Consider the following 19,485-nt stretch of genomic DNA (forward strand, 5'->3'; position numbering starts at 1 on the left):
TTTTCAAAGAGCAGCAGAACCCCTCCAGAAAACTACTGCCTCACAATCACTCCTACGTCATATTACTCTGAAAACCAAGTAAAAATGTTAATCATAAAACATGTTAAAAGTAAGGCTGTCAGGGTGTCTACAAAATGCCAGTCCCCAAAATTATGGAAAAACAGCAAGTCTAAAAAGGTGCTTCTTTAGTTTAGAAAAATAAGATAGCAGGACTTGAAAAGTACTGTAGGTGGTCCTAACCACTTGTAATATGAAACTGCTAAGTGGTACAATGTTCTATGGATTGTATTAGAAATTCCAGAAAGGGAAGTAAACACAGAACCCATGACCATAGCTCATCCTAGGAAGTATCATTGAAAATAATATTGTGTTTGATTTATGATCAAAAATCTTTACAGAAAAACAATTTATATTTTGAAAACATTTCTTCTTTAGAGAGTAAAAATTCCTTATACTCTTTTTTTTTTTTTTACTATTGTTATGAGAAAGTCTTGCTATGAAAACTCTTTCCTGTCCAAGATCACCATCCTGAAAATGAATGGCAAATCAGCCTCTTTTAGCTGAACCTAATGTGAGCTGAGTGATTTTTCAAAGCATGATATAACTTACAGCCAACCATTGCAAAAGTGAACTGCCCTTCAATTCCCACAAAATAAGCCAAGTGACAAAAAGAAAAAAAAAAAGCAATTAGCCCCGTCCCTTCCCTCCCTCTTTTCCTTCCTGATAGTTAGGTAGAGCAAATGAGACTGGGTCCATAAAATTATTGACTGTAATAATTTTTCTTTTTTTTTAAAAAAAGGTTAAGTTAATGTCTGAGGAAGTGGGATTGTAAGTGCAGTATTTCTTCATGTGCAGTTCTTTACTTCATAAGGGTCCCCTTTGGATAGAAAAAGGCCTAGTGGAATGTGTGCTCCCCTCGGACAATGTGTGATGAGAACTCATAACGGTCCTGGCTTCGGTAGCCACAGATATTGCATTCTAATGGGTCCCGATAGCCATGACAACCCATGTGAATTGTGTACATGACATGGTCTAGGAATAGGACTCTGCAGTGCTCACACTTGAAGGCTCTAATTTGTTCTCCCTCTCCATTGAAGACCTTGTAGATATCCTTCAGAGAGCCCTTAGAAGCCTTTGGGACATCCAAAGTCTTGACATCCTCCTTCATGTAAGTTGGGCTTTGCTTCCTCTTGGGATTTAAGGCAGGGTTTCCTTGGTAGGACTGGCGATCATCATGGCTGCTTTCTGAGTCAGTAGAATCCAGGCAGCTATGGCTGGGAGAGGCCTCTCTTTCCTGGGGTCGACTCTTTGGTCTGATTAGAGAAATGGGGCCATCCATGGTGTTCTCATGACTATCAGAGGTTTCCCTGCTAACGGGCCTTTCTATCCTATTAGGATGATAGACCTGAGTATAAGCTGAGCTGATGACTGGGGCGACCTCCGCGATTGTGTTTGGTGTGTGCTGCATCAGAGGGTGAAGTGCTTCAGCTCCAAGGTAGGTGATTGCGTTGTTGATGGCTTGGTCCATCATATGAGACTGCATCAGCTCAGCCTCTTTCTCATATGTTAAGTTCATATCAAAGTGAATATCTGGGTAGCCAAATCTCATGAGCTTCTCTCCTAAACGATGACGACAACAACAAAAACAAAAAAACAATAAAATTTGTAAAAGAAAAAAAATTCTTCAAAATTATTGAAAGGAGAAATTCAATACAACTCTCCAATTTCATAAAATATTTCATCTTCCATTCTTTCTTCAATTAATTCTGCTAAAATGAACAGCTAATATATTACATGGGATTAACTCAAAAGCCTAATTAGTGACAAAATTTCAATAATCATTTGTGTTTAGAGGAATGGCCTTTTTAAGGATGTATTTTGCACTGATGTTGATAGCAATAACCAAAAGAACAAAAGTCCTAGCATTACCTCATTATTTTCAGTTTTCAATGTCTGTTATTTAATATTTAAAAAAATCAGGTTGTCATTAGTAAAACTATAGATTCATTATACATGAGGAAAAATTCAAACAAACATGTGCAAATAAAAGTAATCACAGAGAAAAAACAAGACCTCAATAAAATAATTAAATAAAATTAATCTTCACAAATTAAAAGGAAGAAAGAAAAGGTTAATAATGGGGGAAACAATCACCATCATCACAACAGAGTCTTCCTTGTGCAGAACCTAGAACTGGATTAAACCAATTACAAATGACCAGATGCCTGAAGTTCCCATAGACACATTCTCACTTTTTGCATCTTTCCAGAGTAGAAGGAATGATAATATCACATCATTGATAGCTAGATGTACATTTTAATAGCAATTTATTTAATACTATTTCAATAAATTGTTTAGTAAAGTTATAATATTTTAAATATTTAATAACACTTTTATTTTTTATTATTTTATCAGTAATCACAGGATCCTGGTTAATTAGTGTTCCGAGGATTCTCACATGGGGTAGGGAACCTGTGGCCGTGAGGCCACATGTGGCCCTCTAGGTCCTTAAGTGTAGCTCTTCGACTGAATACAAATGTCACAGAACAAATCCCCTTAATAAGAGAATTTGTTCTGTAAGACTTGAACTCAGTCAATAGGCTGCACCCAAGGACCTAGAAGGCCACATGAAGCCTTGGGGCCATAGATTCCTCACCACTGACTTAGGTAATATGGATTAGCTCTGAAAGTCTTTTCAAGGAAAAGGACATGTCACTGCACACAATTTCATTATTTTCTGCCCCCATGGTATGTTCTGAGTCTACAACTTGACCAAGGAGCTTATGGTGCTTTGTATATAGCAGGGAGCTGCTAGGTAGTGCAGATGGAAAGAGCACTGTACCTGCTGTCAGGAAGACCTGAGTTCAAATTTGGTTTCAGAAACTTATTGTGTGACCCTGGAAAAGTTAACTCTGTGCAGTTTCCTCATCTGCAGCATATGGGGCTCAGACTCTTTTGAGCGTATATTGTAAGAGCTTAACAAATGCTGATTGAATGAATGAAGAAACAGATATGCAGAAATGCTTTACATTTCGTAAGAGTTTAACAAATGCTAATTGAATGAAGAAATAGATATGTAGAAATGAACTGAAGGGTAACTCAATGTCCAGAGAAAAACACCAGAGAGGGCAACACACATACCAAATAAACAGGGAAAATTACTCAGGTAAGGAGGCTCTCCAGACAAGGACATCTCACCTGGTTCTACTGCTTCCTCTCTTGTCAACCCACTTAGCAATATGGTTATGATATTAGGGAATATCCACACAGAGAATCTATTACTATACAGTGTGTAAGAAAGGATGAGACCCTTGGACGGGCTCTGGCTGCTGCTTTCTGCTCTCAGAGATGAACATCCCAGGATCCATTCCTACCCTCCCTGGATATGATAACAACATCTGTGAGGAAAGAGGAATTCTTGGTCGCACTCGTGGCATGACTGTATTAGGACAGCTATTCCTATGGAAAGGATGTATTTAAATCAAGGACTCCCTATTGAACTCTAATAATGTCTTTATCAAAAATATACAAAAATTGAAATCTTCTATTAAATGAGAATAAAAGTATATGGCTATTTACAATTTAACTGCCAACTCTCAAAAGGGCATACTGACATCTCTGTATTGATTTAAAAGCATTATTATTTCCTATGCTTTGCTATATTTATTCAGAACTGTAAATGTGATATAATACTTTAACTTTGTTTTTTATATTTGAAAAATCTTTGTAGTTTACATATATATTAATATACATCTGCATACATACAGCTTGATATAAACATCTATGTCAGTATATAGATGGTGACACACACAGGTTTGTATAACTGTATACATGGATTGGAAATGCTTTATAAAATGAAAAAGAACACCTATGTTTAACTCAAAGGATAATTTCTCTCTCTCAATGATCACTACCTCTGGACAATTCATTTCATCTTTTAAAAAATCAGGCAACAAACAAATTGTAGTCTATAACCTAGGCTCCTCAGAGGTTTTGTGACCACAAAAAGCAGAGTCACTGGATAGATAATGCAGGCATATTTACAATTTTTCTATTACATCTGACCTTCTAAATGTAAGTATACTGATTTGGAAAGATGTCATACTTGCAGGAATTTTAGTATAGAGGACTGAATACTGGAAAACAGTATACAAGAAGGATTATATAAATTAACCCTTACTTTTACTGCTAGGGAAAGCATTGTAGTGTGGGGATTAAAAGTAAAGAAAATTAAAGAAAAATACCCAATTACAGCATGACTTCCAACTAGTGCTATCTCAGTGCCAAAGGCTTGCAAGAATCTAAGGTAAGAGCCATAAGATTTATTCATTTTAGATACATATCTATAGTTACAGTTAAGAAGTCAGGGAACGAAGAAGATACATTTACTATGGCTAAGGAATATTATTTGAGGAAAAAACTAATATAAAAAAGTATTTTAAAAGTTCTGAAGAAATGCAATGATCTTTATTTGTGAAGTATACGGTAACAAATGAAGAACCCGTTTCTTTTACTGTTTCCTTAGGAAAGTGATCACATTTGATTGGTACTATGTTCTAAGACTCTGAAAACACTGAAATGTTCTCATGAAGAGTGGTTATCAACAAATTAAAAAGCAGAAAAGAAAGTAAAATATTGAGTAGCTGCTGGTGAACATACATAGCTGTCCATGTTGTTACAACCTGGAACTTTCTTCACTCCTCCTTCCCTTTTCCCTCTGACTTAAAGGGGAAGGAAGAAATATGTGAGTGGAAGAGTGTGACTATTTCCTTTTTTTCTTTTTTACTTTAAAAATTTTTTTTCTTTAAAATAAAATAAAATAAAAACCACACCTCAAAAAAGCAGAGTCCGTATGTTAAGAGTCAAGACAGCAAGGGAGAAATTGAAGCTAGATTCTGTTCTGGGAAGGAGAAAAACAAAACAAAACTGGAAGGCACAGGTAATTGCTGGGGAAAGGGAAGAAGACCAATGAGTCTGAAGAGCAGGAGAGAGGAACTGACAGGCCTGGAATAAGCAACTTCCATGGAGGCTACAAAAGGAACAAGCCACAGATTCCCACAAATCCTATTCCCAAAGCCAGGATTTTCCATTTCTTTCCATTCCCTCCTACTATTCCTTCCTGCCTTGATACAAGCCACTTGAATCTTGGAACTCGGGAAAATACATAATCTAGTACCTGGAAGATAAGAAAGACTATCCACTTTAGTCAAAATAGGTGGGCTACCAGAAGTCTTCTGCGCTTGGCTTTTCATGTCCAACTAAGCTTAGTACCTTTACATAGGAAGTCTCCAATGCCTGGAATACAGTATTTCCTGTACCCTGGAATCCCAAATTTGCTTCAAAATGCAATTCACAAGGCATTTCTTTCCTGATTTAGTTCTCTCTCTCTCTCTTTCTCCTTCTCTCTCTCCCTCTTCCCCTCCTCCTTTCCCCCCGCCCCTCTTATAACTACATTGTGCTTACTTACCTACATCTGATAGGTTCTATAACCAAAGTAAAATGTAAGCTACACAAGGTCAGGGGTTGCTCTGTTTCTTTGTAGCCATGGCATCTAATACAGTGCCTTGCACATAATAGAGGCCTAAAACGGCTTAATCAAACTGAAATAAGAGGGAAAATCATGGATTCTGTTTGTAGGGAGGCAAGGGTAAGAAAAAGATGGTCCCAACGGTGCCTTTCACATAATCAGAGCTTGAAAACTGATAGATGAATAAACGAATGCAAATGTAGCCATGGCATTTCAAATTCGAATTCTGAATAATACTTCGAGTACTAGATTATTGCTAGGATCAAATGAAATAAGGGTTGTAAAATATTTTGTCACAGTACAAGCTACATAAATGTTAGCTATTACTAATGCAGAAAAATGGTTATATGGTGACTAAGTTACAGAATCCTGCTTGTGCAGTGCTACTTTTGACATATATTTTTAAGTCAAAAAGGCTTTAGGAAGATAGGCATGGGTACTAACCACCATTTATATTACTTCCAGGGAAAAAATGTGTTTTAAGCACCCAGCAGCAGACTCAGAAATTAGTTTTTGGAGCAAGACCATTTTATACATTTAGGACTACAAAGGTGAACAATGAAAACCAAACAAGTGTGATGTTGAGACAGAGATCCAACTATATATAGGTAATATAAGAAAGAGATGGTACTTAAGGGATGTTATCCAAAGAATTAGGCTAAAGCAATCTTGGTTTCTGCCATAGCAGGGATGACTTTATCATTTTCAAGGAAGTTCATAACCTCTCCTACATGAACTCCTACATGTTCTTGAAATATCAGCATCTGATTCATGACCTCAATAGAACTTCCATGATCTCTCTCCCTCCTAGGAATATTTTGTGTTCAATCAGTTATTGGCTACCCCATGACATCTCTTGTGTAACTGCATTGTAGTATTTTTTAAATTTTTCACAGGTGCACATCTCCCAAACTGAAGTCTAAGATTTTTGAGGGCAGGAATGTAATAGTGTACTTTTCTATACCCAGGTAATATCCAAATAGTATTATAAATATACTAGAGCATTAAATATCTGTTAAATGAATTTTATGAATGAAGTGTAATGGATTCTGGTGGAATTTTTCTACCATATAAGACAACTCAAGTTCAAAGCAGACCTTCTAGTATACCTTTTCTTTACATATCTCTATGTTCATATCCAGATAATATTCTATATTAAATGGGGGTAAATATGAAATCTTGCCTTAGAATTGGAGAAATTTGAGTCAGAAATCTAATAATTTCATTATATATTCAGGATATACCACACATAGATGTCATGTCAAGCCTAGATATTTACTTATAACTATAGATATAGACACTGAATCAGTAAAAATATAGATCTTGTAGTACTTTCACAGCCTTTTTATAGTGATCTTAATCAACATCTCCCCTTACCCTCCTCACATTCCCCTTTGGATTTTTTAATAATGTAATAAACTGGATATTTTACTATGTAAAAAGGAAAGACTCTGCAAATTTAGGAAAAAAGTGAAGGAATTTGGCTTTCCCAAGTAGGAGTTACCCATAAAAAATGCTTTTGTCTCCTACTGCTTCAGAGACCATGTTAAAATATCTTTTACTTTTCTCTAAAGAGTTCAAAATGTAAAATTGGAGTTTAAATAGTTAAATAGTTAAAACTTTTAGAAAGTGTAAAATTCTTTAAAGAATTCCATTGAATTTAGATTGAACTGATCAGGGCAGGAAAGAAAGTATAGGTTCAGACCATTTTTCTCCTTCCTGTGCACTAATATAAGCAGTGAAAAGGGGCTGTGATAGGAACTGGGGGTATGCCTCATCATTAGATTCACCATTAATATATATGTGAGTCAAAAGATTTTCTGATAATCAGGTGTGTATAAAAGGCATTTAATTATAAAACAATTTGTTCCTATGGATGACATGTATATGTATGATATATCTTGGATATATGGTAATGCATTAGCTTTCAGACCAGATCCTATATTTGTTCTCCATTTAATATAAAATATTACAAAACAAGATCTTTATAAAGCATAATGGTTGAAACCAAGATTTCAAAGAACATGCAATTCCCTTGTACAGGTTCAAAAAATATTTGGTTTCTTCCTTTAAGTTTTTTATATATACTACTTAGAATTTTATTATTCTAGGTCACTACTCAAATGTCCTTTTATTTGAGAGAAATCTATTATTTTAGTCCTACTTTTGGTTATTTCATACCACTCCCATACCTCATTTTGTCAAGAGGTAATTTCTTTAACAGATTTGAATCTACTTAAAATTGAAAAATTAATAGCTTATACTTGCACATTGCGATTAATTTATTTCTAAAAGTTACTATCATAAAAAGTATTTGTTAAGCTTACCCACAAACTTCTGTGGGGTGGAGCTTTTACGTTTTCCCATATTCCCTGTCAGCTTCTCTATGACAGCAGGTCTCTCAAAAGGCACCAGAGAAATATTGTTGTCCATCACAGGCTCTTGTTCCTTACAATCTTCCATAGGAGGTACTACGTAAAACCAAAAATTTACATCAGATAAATCTTTCTATAGATGAAAAAGAGAAGAAAGAGAACTGTGAAAAAATGCCCAGAAAGAAGTCATTAATGAAAGAGGCTCCCAGACAAGTGGCAAGAAGTCAAAAAATGTTCATTAAGGTATACACCAATACATATATGCATTTGATTTCCAATGTTTCAATGTACACAGAAGGCAATTTTATTTAGCAATCTACTTGGATCAATGATCCAAGTTGTTACCCCTATTGGTAGCAAATACATTCATCCTGTTTCTCATCTTATTCCTCTGAAAATGTTTTTTAAAACACTGATCAAATTTAATACTCCTTTATTGATTAAAATGAATACTATTTTAAGACACTGAACTTAACCAAATTTTGTGGTTTAATTTTTAAAAAAAAACAGTTTATATAGACTGATTAAACTTTGCAGTGATACACAACAGCATCACAAAACGTGTAATTTTACCTTCCAGGTGTTTCCTAATGGAAGGAGAAGTTAACTATTCCAGCGCGTGAGCCTGTTGGGACTTTGCCCTGCTGTCAGTGATTTGAATGCCTTTAGGAAATCAGTCTTCATGAAAAAGCTCCAATTCTACATGTTGCTATGCTTAATAAACCACAGCTGCTTTATCATGGTGACACATTAAAAAAAAGCTCTTCAATGGTCTAAAATGATATGTTTCAAAATGGACCATGGATTTACTGAACTACTACTCTACTTCTTGTAAGCCAAAATTCCCTACTGATTCTCCTTCACCTCATTTCTTCTGGAGCTAACACTATTTGTCCATAACCACTGTGGTCTAGTACCCAGATTTCAAGAGTGCAGATGTTTGTTGGCACAACATCATGAAAACAAAGAATGTATAAAAGAACTGCTTTTAACTGTCAGCACTATCAGAGAACCTTAACTGAAGGAGAAGATGAAGGTCTGGAGTAGTTCAGATCAACTTCTCACAGCTCATGATCACAATAAAGAGTCTAAAAATCTAATGCCCTCCACCCCCTACACCAGGCTTTCCACTTCCACTTCTGCCAGACCTATTTGGAAAACCATGCGCGTTGTGCCTCAGGATTCAGCCTGCACTGTAAAATGATTTACTCCACTGCTTTCATTTGTACAGGATGCTCCCACTGAGAAACACAATGGCTTCTCACTTGCAAGGGAATCCAGCTGGCAACAGCAGAAATGGAGTGGGAAAGCAAGAGACGAAAGTTGAGAAAATTCACTGCACAATGCAGGTGACCTATTTAATAGCTAATGCAGATTGCTAAACTTGCCAAAATCAAAAGTGAAGTTGGGGAAAGACTTTTAAATGTGGGTCAGGTTCAAGGGAATCCAGTCATTTTATCTAAGTCTGACTAACCTAGCATGCACCCTGATTAGATGGGTTAAAGAACATTTGTTGCTACTATGCACTTTACAGAAGGCTATGAAAGACAAGGGAATTTGCAAAGTAGACATTAAGCTGACAAAAAGAAAAAAGAAAAAAGTAGTGATGAAATTAGAAACAAAACAACGCTTAGGAGGCAACTTCCTAAATGCAGTACAGTTTATGAACCAATTTTTCCTATAAACTTCTGTTTCTAATGAAGTCCTGAGACAGAAGAAAAAAGCAACACAAGTTCTTTATTTTTCTCAAAAGTATTTTTCTCAAATCTTTCTGATTTTTGAGACCTGTCCCAACTTGATTAAATTAATTCGTTATGAATGAATAATTATAAAAATGGACAGTTTTGCTACAAATCTTGCCTTGAGTTTTTTATATCTATACAAGTCTAATACTCAAAATGAAAATGGGGGTGGGGTGGGGGGACAGGACTGCACACGCCATATTCATTCACTAAGTTTAAATTCAGTTTAGTTCCAATGAAACTGATATGAACTGAACACAGGCTGCAGCACAGCTCAATTTTCACTCAAAACCCTGCTCATCATTTTTAATTCTAATTCTGTTTCTACCATATCAACAAACTCACCATTATGTACATCATTAAGAAAGAGCAGTATAAATTCTTTGACTTAGCTGATAAGGTTTGTTTTTTCTTTTTCAGAGAACTCACAATGTCTCATCAGAATGTTCAAGGATACACATTTCATGATATACAAATTCACATCTAAAGCCACCTCAAGAATTCTGCTATTCCTATAAAGAAACTTGCTTGTTACCTATTTTTCCGACACACGGAATAACTAGGCAAGGGTTTTAATTTCACTTCTGAGGAGAATGGATGAGAAAATAATACCTCCATCCATATTATTTTGGTTTTGGGTAAGGGTGGTATGGTAAAGACACAGGTCTGGACCAATGATTTCATCAGTGTGGAAAATTCCCATTGTAGAAACTTTTCCCACAATGCAGCTTGACAACTCTGTAATTTACTACCTGTGGTAGAGTCTGAGTGACTTACACATGGTCACATACCTCGCATGGAGGAGAGGTGAGGTTTGACTCTTAGGCTGGGACTTTCTCTGTTATGCCATACTTCCTCTTTCCTGTTATTACTATGAGAACATTGAGAATACATGAAAAGAAAGGCTGATGTCATGACCTTCTTTCATTATATACTGGGCAAAGTTTGCCCTAAGCAATTAAATACAAACTTCAAACACAGAAATGTTTACCCTGAATTTTTTTTTTTAAAATATCACATTAGAAATAAGTATGAATCACTAATCCATCTTTATCTATCTATCTATCTATCTATCTATCTATCTACCTCTTAATTTTATCTGAAGGGTTTAACTAGAAATCTAGATGCTTGATTTCTTACTGTCAAGAGTTTTTAGCCTAACTAATCCTCATTAGTCTCAATTACTCTGTATAATTTGACATTTTTTTTAAAGACCAAGGCAGTTTAGTGTAGTAGATACAGTATAGTGATATACTTAGAATTAGCATAACCTGAGTTCAAATCCTGCCTTAGATGCTTACTATGTGAGCCTGAGGTCCATACATGGGAGATAGTGACAACATGTGTTACACTTGGGTTGTTGTTAACAGTTAAATTAGGTATTTAGATAGGGCTTTTCTCTTCCTGCTGTTGGTGTTGAACCATTTCATCTTCCTAGGTATTTTTTCCTCCATGGGTTTGAGGATGCTGCTTTTACTTCTTTCTTTTGCAGGATCATCATCCATATTACACCCCTACATGTGGGTATATCCCAAGTTCTACAGTGGACCCTTTTCTCTTCTGTCCTTACACTCTCTCTTGGCGATATCAGTAGTTTCGATAGACTTAATAATTATGTCTATGGAGAAGTCACAGATCTATATATTCAGCCCAAATTTCTTCCTAATCTCACATCACCAACTACCTCCAGCACATTTCAAACTGGATAGCCTGCTGACATAACAAACTCAACGGGTAGACAACAGAACCCATTATGGGCACCCCTCTCCGACTGAAAAACATGGTGTCCTCACTGACTCATCATTCGCCCTCATCCCACATGATCAAAACAGTTGCCAAATATTTCCAATTTTACCTCCATGACATTTTTTGTATCCAATTCTTTGTACTGAAACAGACACTATCTTAGTTGAGGACCTCTTCACCTATCGCTGGGAGTACTGCAATTGCTTCTTCATTGATCTCCCTCTCCCCTCCCTTACCAACTCCAATTTATCCTCCACAGAGCTGCCAAAGTGATTTCTTTATTTCAACTTAGTGTACTTCTGTCATTCCCCTTCTCAATAAACTCTAACGTCTCTCTACTGCCATTAAGGCAAAAATAGGATTTGTTTAGCTTTTAAGATCCTTTCACAATCTGACCTCAACCAATCTTTCTAGCTTTGTCAAAAACCAAAAACCCTCTTCTACAATCCATGGTCCTGAAAAACTAGATTTCTTTCTGTTTCTCACATACATATTCTCTTTTTTCTTTGTTTTTCATTAGACCATTAATTCCTCATATCTGGGATGGACTCTCTCTTTTCTTCCTATCACAGAACCCCTAAATTCCTTCAAGCTTCAGCATCAGCACCAAAGAGTTACCTTTCTTGGTCCTGCCAAGTATTAGTGACCTTCATTCTCAAACTAGATTATATTTAACCACCATGTATTTCTTTTCTATTTATTTGGCATATATTAATTCTGTTTATACTAATACATGTACCTTTATCTTCCCCAGATAGTATGTAAATTCTTTTGAGATCAGAGACCATTTAATTTTTGTTTTATATTTCCACAGCAAAAACAGTACCTGACACATAGTAGGTATTAATATATTTTTGATTAAATGATGACATTGAAAAATCCAAAAGCAAAAAAAATGCAAACTTGTCATCATGTCTCTACTATGCAATAAGAGGAACTATAGCTGAAAGAATGTGTTTTTGGGCTACGTGGTAAATAAATTAATTGTTTACAATTAAGCAGTGATACCCAGGAAAAATGTAAAGGGTAGGATAGATAAATAAATAGAGATTATACCCAAAAGGAAAGCTGAGTCAATTCTAAATAACTCTTGTTAATATACTGATTTACCTTAATGATTATCTTCTGCTTTGGCAAATGTTGAAAAGGGTTTGTGTCCCCTAAGTACATATCAACTGACAGTGGGGAAAAAGTAACCTTAAAGCATGCGAGACAGGAGGTGTAGGGAAGCTGGATAGAAAAAATGTACATAAACTGGAGAAGATGAACAAAATGTAGAATTCAAATGCAGTGAACTGTGAGATAAATCCAATGCTGAAAAACACTGTTTTATCATTTACATTCAGGCAATTTTTTTGAATGAGTTCATTTATTTCAATGGTCATCTATATTGGTAGATTTGCTTTTCTGATGCTTAAACTGCCTCAAAATATGAGACCCCATCAGTGTCTCAGTAGACTACCACTCAGTAGCAGTCCTACGTTGTTGTGGCCAATTGTTCTGCCACCGTGGAAAAGTGTGACAACCACTCAGCTCTCTAACTTACAGCTCTACTATTCTATGAATCTCTGTAGAAGAAACAGCAAAGAGTCTACAGATAACTTAATCATGCAAAGCTCAGGAATAATCAACAAAGTTCTTTAAAAATATTTTGCCATGGAGAAATTGTGGATAAACTAGAATTACCTGTGATGAGTTGTACACATGTCTGATATACTTTGCCTTTACATTAAAAAAAAATGAAATGCAATCAAAACAAAAATTGCTCCCCATTTCACAGTTCAATCCCTAGTTTGAGTTCTCATATCCTGCCTAATCTACTTCCATCCTTTCCAGTGAAGGCTTTATTTATATAGATAAATATTTGGGGCAGGGGGGATAGGGAAGAACCAGGTAGCCAGAAAGGCTGCTTCCTCTCCCCTTCTCATTCTTTTTCTCCTCTCCTGGTTTTCAATACTTCTTGCCTATGAATGTTACTATGATACACAATGCAACTTCTCTGGCATGCTTCTAAATTATAACTTAATTTAAAAGATACTTTAAGGTTTTCTTAGGCTCAGAGAGGTTAAATAATTTGCTCATAATTTGAGACTAGGTTCGAATTCAGGTCACCTGACTGCAAATCCAGAGCTATACACTATATCTCCCTGAATTTCCTAAAACAAATCCAAATTCAAGAAACAGTGACTTAGCATTTCCTATGTGCCAGTGTGGATAATAAAAGAGGCAGAGAGAAGAACACAGTGGAGGTGAACTGGGACAGGGGAAGGGAGAAGTGTGATGAGGAGTAAATACGTACATAGGAGTTCCATTAGGGGATGAGACTGTGATAGTAAATATGTATGCAAGCAACAATTTTTGAGCAAAACTGTGTTTTTCCAAGTATTCTCAAGCCTGCTATATAATAACATAACTCCCGAACAGTTTTTAAACAGCTGATTTCAGATTCTCCTAAGGTCAAAGAAAGCAATAAAATATTCCGAGAATCTCCCAACATCTGTTCCTCTAGGGATAACTGGTATTTGTAATGGATTCTAAGGAAATGCTAGAGGACTAAAGGAAACCAAATTATATGTAGTCAAAGCACCATCTGGGTTTCAAAAACAAAATGTCAGATTCTTTCCAGTGCAGTCGCAGGTAGTAAGATAGGTGGCATTCATGTTTTCAAAGTAATTATCACATTACTTTGCATAAGTGTTAACCTAGCAGCTTAAGCTAACACTCTTTCACAATATTTAGCTTACTACTACAGACTGATTGAGGAATTAGGGAAGAATAAAGCCCAGTGTGTCTCTTCTGATCATATAAATAAATAATCCTCAGTCATTTAAGACAGGCAAACATACCTCTATGCCAACAGCTTATCATTGGCTGCTCAATACAAATAATAATAGCTAATAATAAGTAGCATGTATATTGTGCTTTAAGGTTTGCAAAGCACTCTACATATGGTACGTCATGTGTAAATAACCCTACATTATATATATTATCTCATAGTTCTAGATCAGGTGTTTCATCAAAGACAAGACAAGGCCCCTCAAATTTCGAACTTTCCCTAAAGTAGGACAAAAGAAAATCCCTAAGAGGTATGTGACTGTGAACTAAGATTTTATAGCTAGTCTCCACAGACGTCATTAAAAAATAAAAAAGTCTTCTATTCCATCCCAAATAAACCAAAGGTAAAAAAGACAAAAATATAACAAAGGAATTTGAAAGATAAAAATATTGATATTTTTCCATTTAAAGATAGTGGCAATTTTTGGTTGCCAATGAGTAGAAAAAGATGACAAAAATTTCCAAATCTAAATATGTGAAACTACTTTTTATTTATAAGGCAATTATTCTTAAACGTCTACCAAGTATCTTTCTTCATTATTGGCAAGCAAAAAATCAAACCACCATTTTGTTTTAGATACTGTGGTCTTTTATTTCACATAGGTGTGCCTAGTTCTGGCACAGAACTAGGATTGATTCCCATGAAATAAACTGATTAAATAATCTTGACATTTTTCTACAAAAAACAATCATTTAAAAATTACTCAGCTAAACTGTGAAATCTTTGATTACTAGAATAAGGGAGATAGTAAAAAATGCACATAAATAAACTTTACTTTAAACCAGTTCATTCTTTTGAAAAATCTAAGATCTGTTTGGCACTATTTCTAAAGGCTATGGTTGAGCTAACAGAAAAAAAGGTATGACCATCTTTCTAGTCTCATACGACAATCCCAAGGTGCCATCAAAATCTCAAAGTCAAAAAGCATGATAAATCATTTGGCTTATCGACTCCCTCTTTTGAAAAAAAATCACAAAAACATATGTAATTCATTTGTAAAGAACACAAAGGCTAAATTTCCTTCTAGTAAATGATGAAGAAAATATACCTGAAGAACATAACACTCTAAGAGGAATATAACATTAAGAGATTTAGAAGTTATTTGAATCTTTAGGGAAATAAGCTAAATGAGAAAAACAGAACAACAAAAGTGGTGGTAGAGGAGTCAATAAAAAGTCCTGAATGTCATTTCCACCCACCATGGTGACTCATGACCTGCCCAGAAGCCTCCATACTGACATTCTGAAGATAATTGTGGCAACGTTCCTTGTGTTCCTCCAGTGAACTGCGCTGTTTGTAGCTCCGTCCACAGTAGTTGCACTTGTGAGGTTTACCCACTGTAAAAAGAAGAGAGCTAAGCATTAGTACACTACAAGACTACTGCAAAGCAAAACCAGTGCCTACATTCATTATAGACTATGAAAGCACTTGGAAGTGTTATTTAGACTCAAATGCCTTCACCATTCAGGGCGTGCCTCCCATCATTCTGCACAAATACTGAGAGAGAAAAGATGACAGTATACAAAAGCTGATGGTATCTATGGTGATGGGGAAATCCTGAATCAAGTTCACATTTTGACTAAATCCCATGCCATGATAGGCCAATTGGACACACTTTCTTTAAAATATTTGCACTTCGTTCCCACTGGTAACCCAAGCAATGATTCTCATTAGGCTCTCTTACTGTGATTTGAGTCAATGCAAGACAAATCAGGAGCATCTGGAAATGCCCTCTCCCTCCTCAAAATTCCAACAATACTTAAATTCCAGTGATATTTTATTTGTTTTCCTATTAAAAAGAATTACTATGCTTTTTATTATAGTTGTATCTCATATATTTGTAATGGATTTTAAGAAAATGCTAAGGACTAAAGGAAACCAAATTACATGCAGTCAAAGAACCATACTTTGCATAGCCCTCCTTCCTTTAAATCCAATTCATTTACAAGTCATGGCACCACCTTCCTCACTTCCTCGCTGCCTTCAAGAACGAAGGACAAATAACGAAAGCCAATCAGGGCAACAACATCAGTCTGATTCCAAGAGGGAATCAGCTGTGCTCAGAGAAACAAGCCTCCAACCTGGAGTAAAATTACATTCCTTGTAGCAACAGCAAATTACTCATAAGAGAAACTAAGGGACTACAAATGATCCAGTAAAACTCACTTCCCACACCCACTGGAAAAATAACTCTATGTACATGTAGCAAAATGATCCCTCATTCAAAATGTTCAGAAAAATTTCAATCATTATATACAAATAATTTTATGTGTTTTTTGTTGTGGTATTACAAACTTTATCCATGCATGGTAAAGATTAAAATACAGTTCATTCTCTTCTAAGTTTTGCAGGTGTTACTTTATCATTTTAATCTTTACCTGCTAAAATGAATGTATGAACATTACAGGAAGAACATCATTTTAACACGAAGAGGCTGGTATCTATATCTACATGAAAATCATGCTAAAGGGGATTTTTAAAAAGTCATAGTGTATACTAAAATCGTTTCACAATTAAAATGTAGTTATAAACATTGTTCACAAATGCTATGTGAAGCACAATTAATCTTTTTTTTCAGATGCTGATAGTCTTGGAATGAAAAGACCCTGAAATTAGGGATCATTTCTCTTTAGACTGCAAATACTATACAACAAAATAATGTTTAATGATATTTCAGTTCAAAACATGCAGGGCATTACAATTACATTCCATGATAATGTATCTCTGTAGTGATACTATTCCTTATATACGAATAAAGATATTAATACTGCTTCAGTGCCAATATGTGAGGCACCTTGGGTTATTTCTCTATGAATGGATATGGATTTGCACTGGCCCAACTAACAAAATTTCCAGAGTGCCCACAACGTATAGGCTATCCAATATCATCCAGTCCTCACCAGAACCAATAGTATTTGTCTACAAAACAGCTAGATATGGCCCAGGAATCTCCACCAGGATGAAATTAATGGCATCCTATTTCACATTTATGTAACACTTAAAGTTTACAAGGCATTATCCTCCTAAGAATCCTATAGGATTGGTAACACTGTATATTATATTACCCTTATATAAAAGTTAAAAAACCCAGAAGCTTGGAGGAAGCATTCTCCATTACCACAAGGTAAGAAATGTCTGAGGAACCTAGGTAGTATAGTGGAAAAATTGAGACACTAATACACTGTTGATGGAACAGACACAACCATTTGGGAGAGTAATCTGGAATTATGCCCAAAGAGTTATCAAACTGTGTATACCCTCTGGCCCAGCAATATCACTATTACTGTCAAGGTGATCCAAGAAAAAAGCAAAAGAATCTATATATTCTAAAATGATTACAGCAGCGCTCTTTGTGTTAGCAAGCAAAGAAGTGGGGGAATACCAATCAACTGGGGAATGGCTAAATAAGTTGTGGTATATGATTATGATGGAGTAGTACTGTGCTGTAAGAAATGATGAGCAAGTTGATTTTAGAAAAATTTAGAAAGCTCTGCATGAAATAATAAAAACTGAAATCAGTAGAACCAAGAGAATATTGTACGTAGGAGCAGCAATATTGTTCGAAGAATAAATATGACTAAGCTATACTAATTATTATAAATAATGAAATCAACTATAAAAAACTAAACTTCCAATGAGAAGGCAACATTTTCTCATTTTAATTAGATGAATACAGACCAAGTGAACTTGTCTCAAGGTAATATGTAGTAAGCACCAGAGATAAGATTTAAACCATTCTATGTGTATTTTTTACTATCTCTAAGTCAAGCATTAAGATCACTCCTTATTTTACTGTCCCAGAGAGAGACATTTTATGAAGGAAAAAAGGTCAGGGCTAGTCAGACTATCACCTGCTAAAATGATTTTCAGTTGGGAGGGATCAGGATCCAGACCTCTGTTTCCAATTTGCTAACTATCAGGAAGCCTTTGGTTAAACTCATAACCTACTGCTAACCTTTTACAAAAGATAATTATGTATGTCAGTTTCAGGAAAAACTGCTTAGTTTCAATATAAAACTCTTTCCATTCTTCAATTAAACTTTCCATCATTTCTGCTCTGGCTGTTTCCACATCTTTTATTTGGCCAGAAAAAGCTAAATACTAACAAATCTTATTCTAATTCAAGATATTTCACTTAACAAAATTTCATTCAGGTCTCTATCCCAAGTTCTGCTAACTATGCCATTTTTATTTTTTTGGTGGAAAGGACAGAGGGTTGGAAAGAGCTTATATATGAAATCATAGTTGTCAAAGTAAAATGACAATTTCTACTTGTAGAAAAAAATGTCTTACCATAAAGCTAAATACAAATGTTATTGGTTCAACTACATTTGCACTAAGTAAAAAAATGCCAAACAGTATATATACCATTAGCTCACAGCTGGAATTATTCAACCCCCTTCTTGACTATTATGTTTGAGCACTTTGGATGCTAGAGTACATGAAAGGAGAAAAAAATCTAAGTAGAAAAAGGTGTAATTTTATAGAGGCTGCTCCTCACTTGAAAGATTCTAATGAGGATGGGATGCAAGAAGGGAGCTCTACCATGGTTGTTGTATTTGTCCTTTGTTTTTGAAGAGGACCATGATATTAGCGGGATGATGACATGACTTGCAATTGACTTTGAGTGAGGAAAAGTTATGCAAAGTCACCAGCCTCACTTTCTCCTCTGGAGCCATCTGAGTCCAGTGGCCAGATATTTATCAAGATGACTGGAGATGGTCCAGGATACAATGGGAGACCCTGGCCCCTTTAGGCTAAGGTCTTTTCAGATTCTCACTTTGAATGAGGTAATGTTCATTCAGTGAATAGGTCTTTTTAAGAAGTGAATCAAGGGATAGTCCCTTTAATTTGAAGACAAAATGGGCAGGGACCTATTGTTGTCCAATCTACGAGGGAGGGACGGAAGGGGGATGGAGGGAGAAAGGAAGGAAGGAAGGAAGGATTCTCTCTTTTTAAGAGAATCAAGTATGTTACATTAAAACAAGAACTACTCTAGTGAGGCAGGGTTACAGAAGAATGGATTAAGTACCTATCCAGTAGCCTTCTTTCTCCCACAAATAAAATGAAAATTTTACTAACTCTGTTTATGAACACCAAACCAGCTTCCATAATTATTTCTATTTCCTAATGACTTAGGCTATTCTACTTCTAGTCTATTTCCTAATAACTTAAGATAGTACACTGGAAGACAGGTAAAGAATCTTAATGACACAATTCATTCTCTAAATTATCTAATTTCTTCAGAGAAAGGCTTAT

General features: G+C 35.5%; 1 protein-coding gene across 9 annotated transcripts in view; it reads right to left on the minus strand.

Moving 5' to 3' along the window:
- Positions 1 to 455: 455 nt before the first annotated feature.
- IKZF2 (IKAROS family zinc finger 2) overlaps positions 456 to 19,485 on the minus strand; it is a 182,407-nt gene continuing 163,377 nt past the window's right edge. For all 9 annotated transcript variants that reach the window (XM_072617485.1, XM_072617481.1, XM_072617479.1 and 6 more), the window contains exons 6-8: positions 15,426 to 15,563; positions 7,855 to 7,998; positions 456 to 1,620 (exon numbers count right to left, since the gene is read on the minus strand). In XM_072617485.1, coding sequence (XP_072473586.1) covers positions 896 to 1,620; positions 7,855 to 7,998; positions 15,426 to 15,563 — 1,007 coding nt within the window. In that variant the 3' untranslated portion in view covers positions 456 to 895. The remainder of the gene's footprint in view (positions 1,621 to 7,854; positions 7,999 to 15,425; positions 15,564 to 19,485) is intronic.

The sequence above is a fragment of the Notamacropus eugenii genome, chromosome 6 (genome assembly GCF_028372415.1).
Source record: "Notamacropus eugenii isolate mMacEug1 chromosome 6, mMacEug1.pri_v2, whole genome shotgun sequence".
Classification (NCBI taxonomy): Eukaryota; Metazoa; Chordata; class Mammalia; order Diprotodontia; family Macropodidae; genus Notamacropus; species Notamacropus eugenii.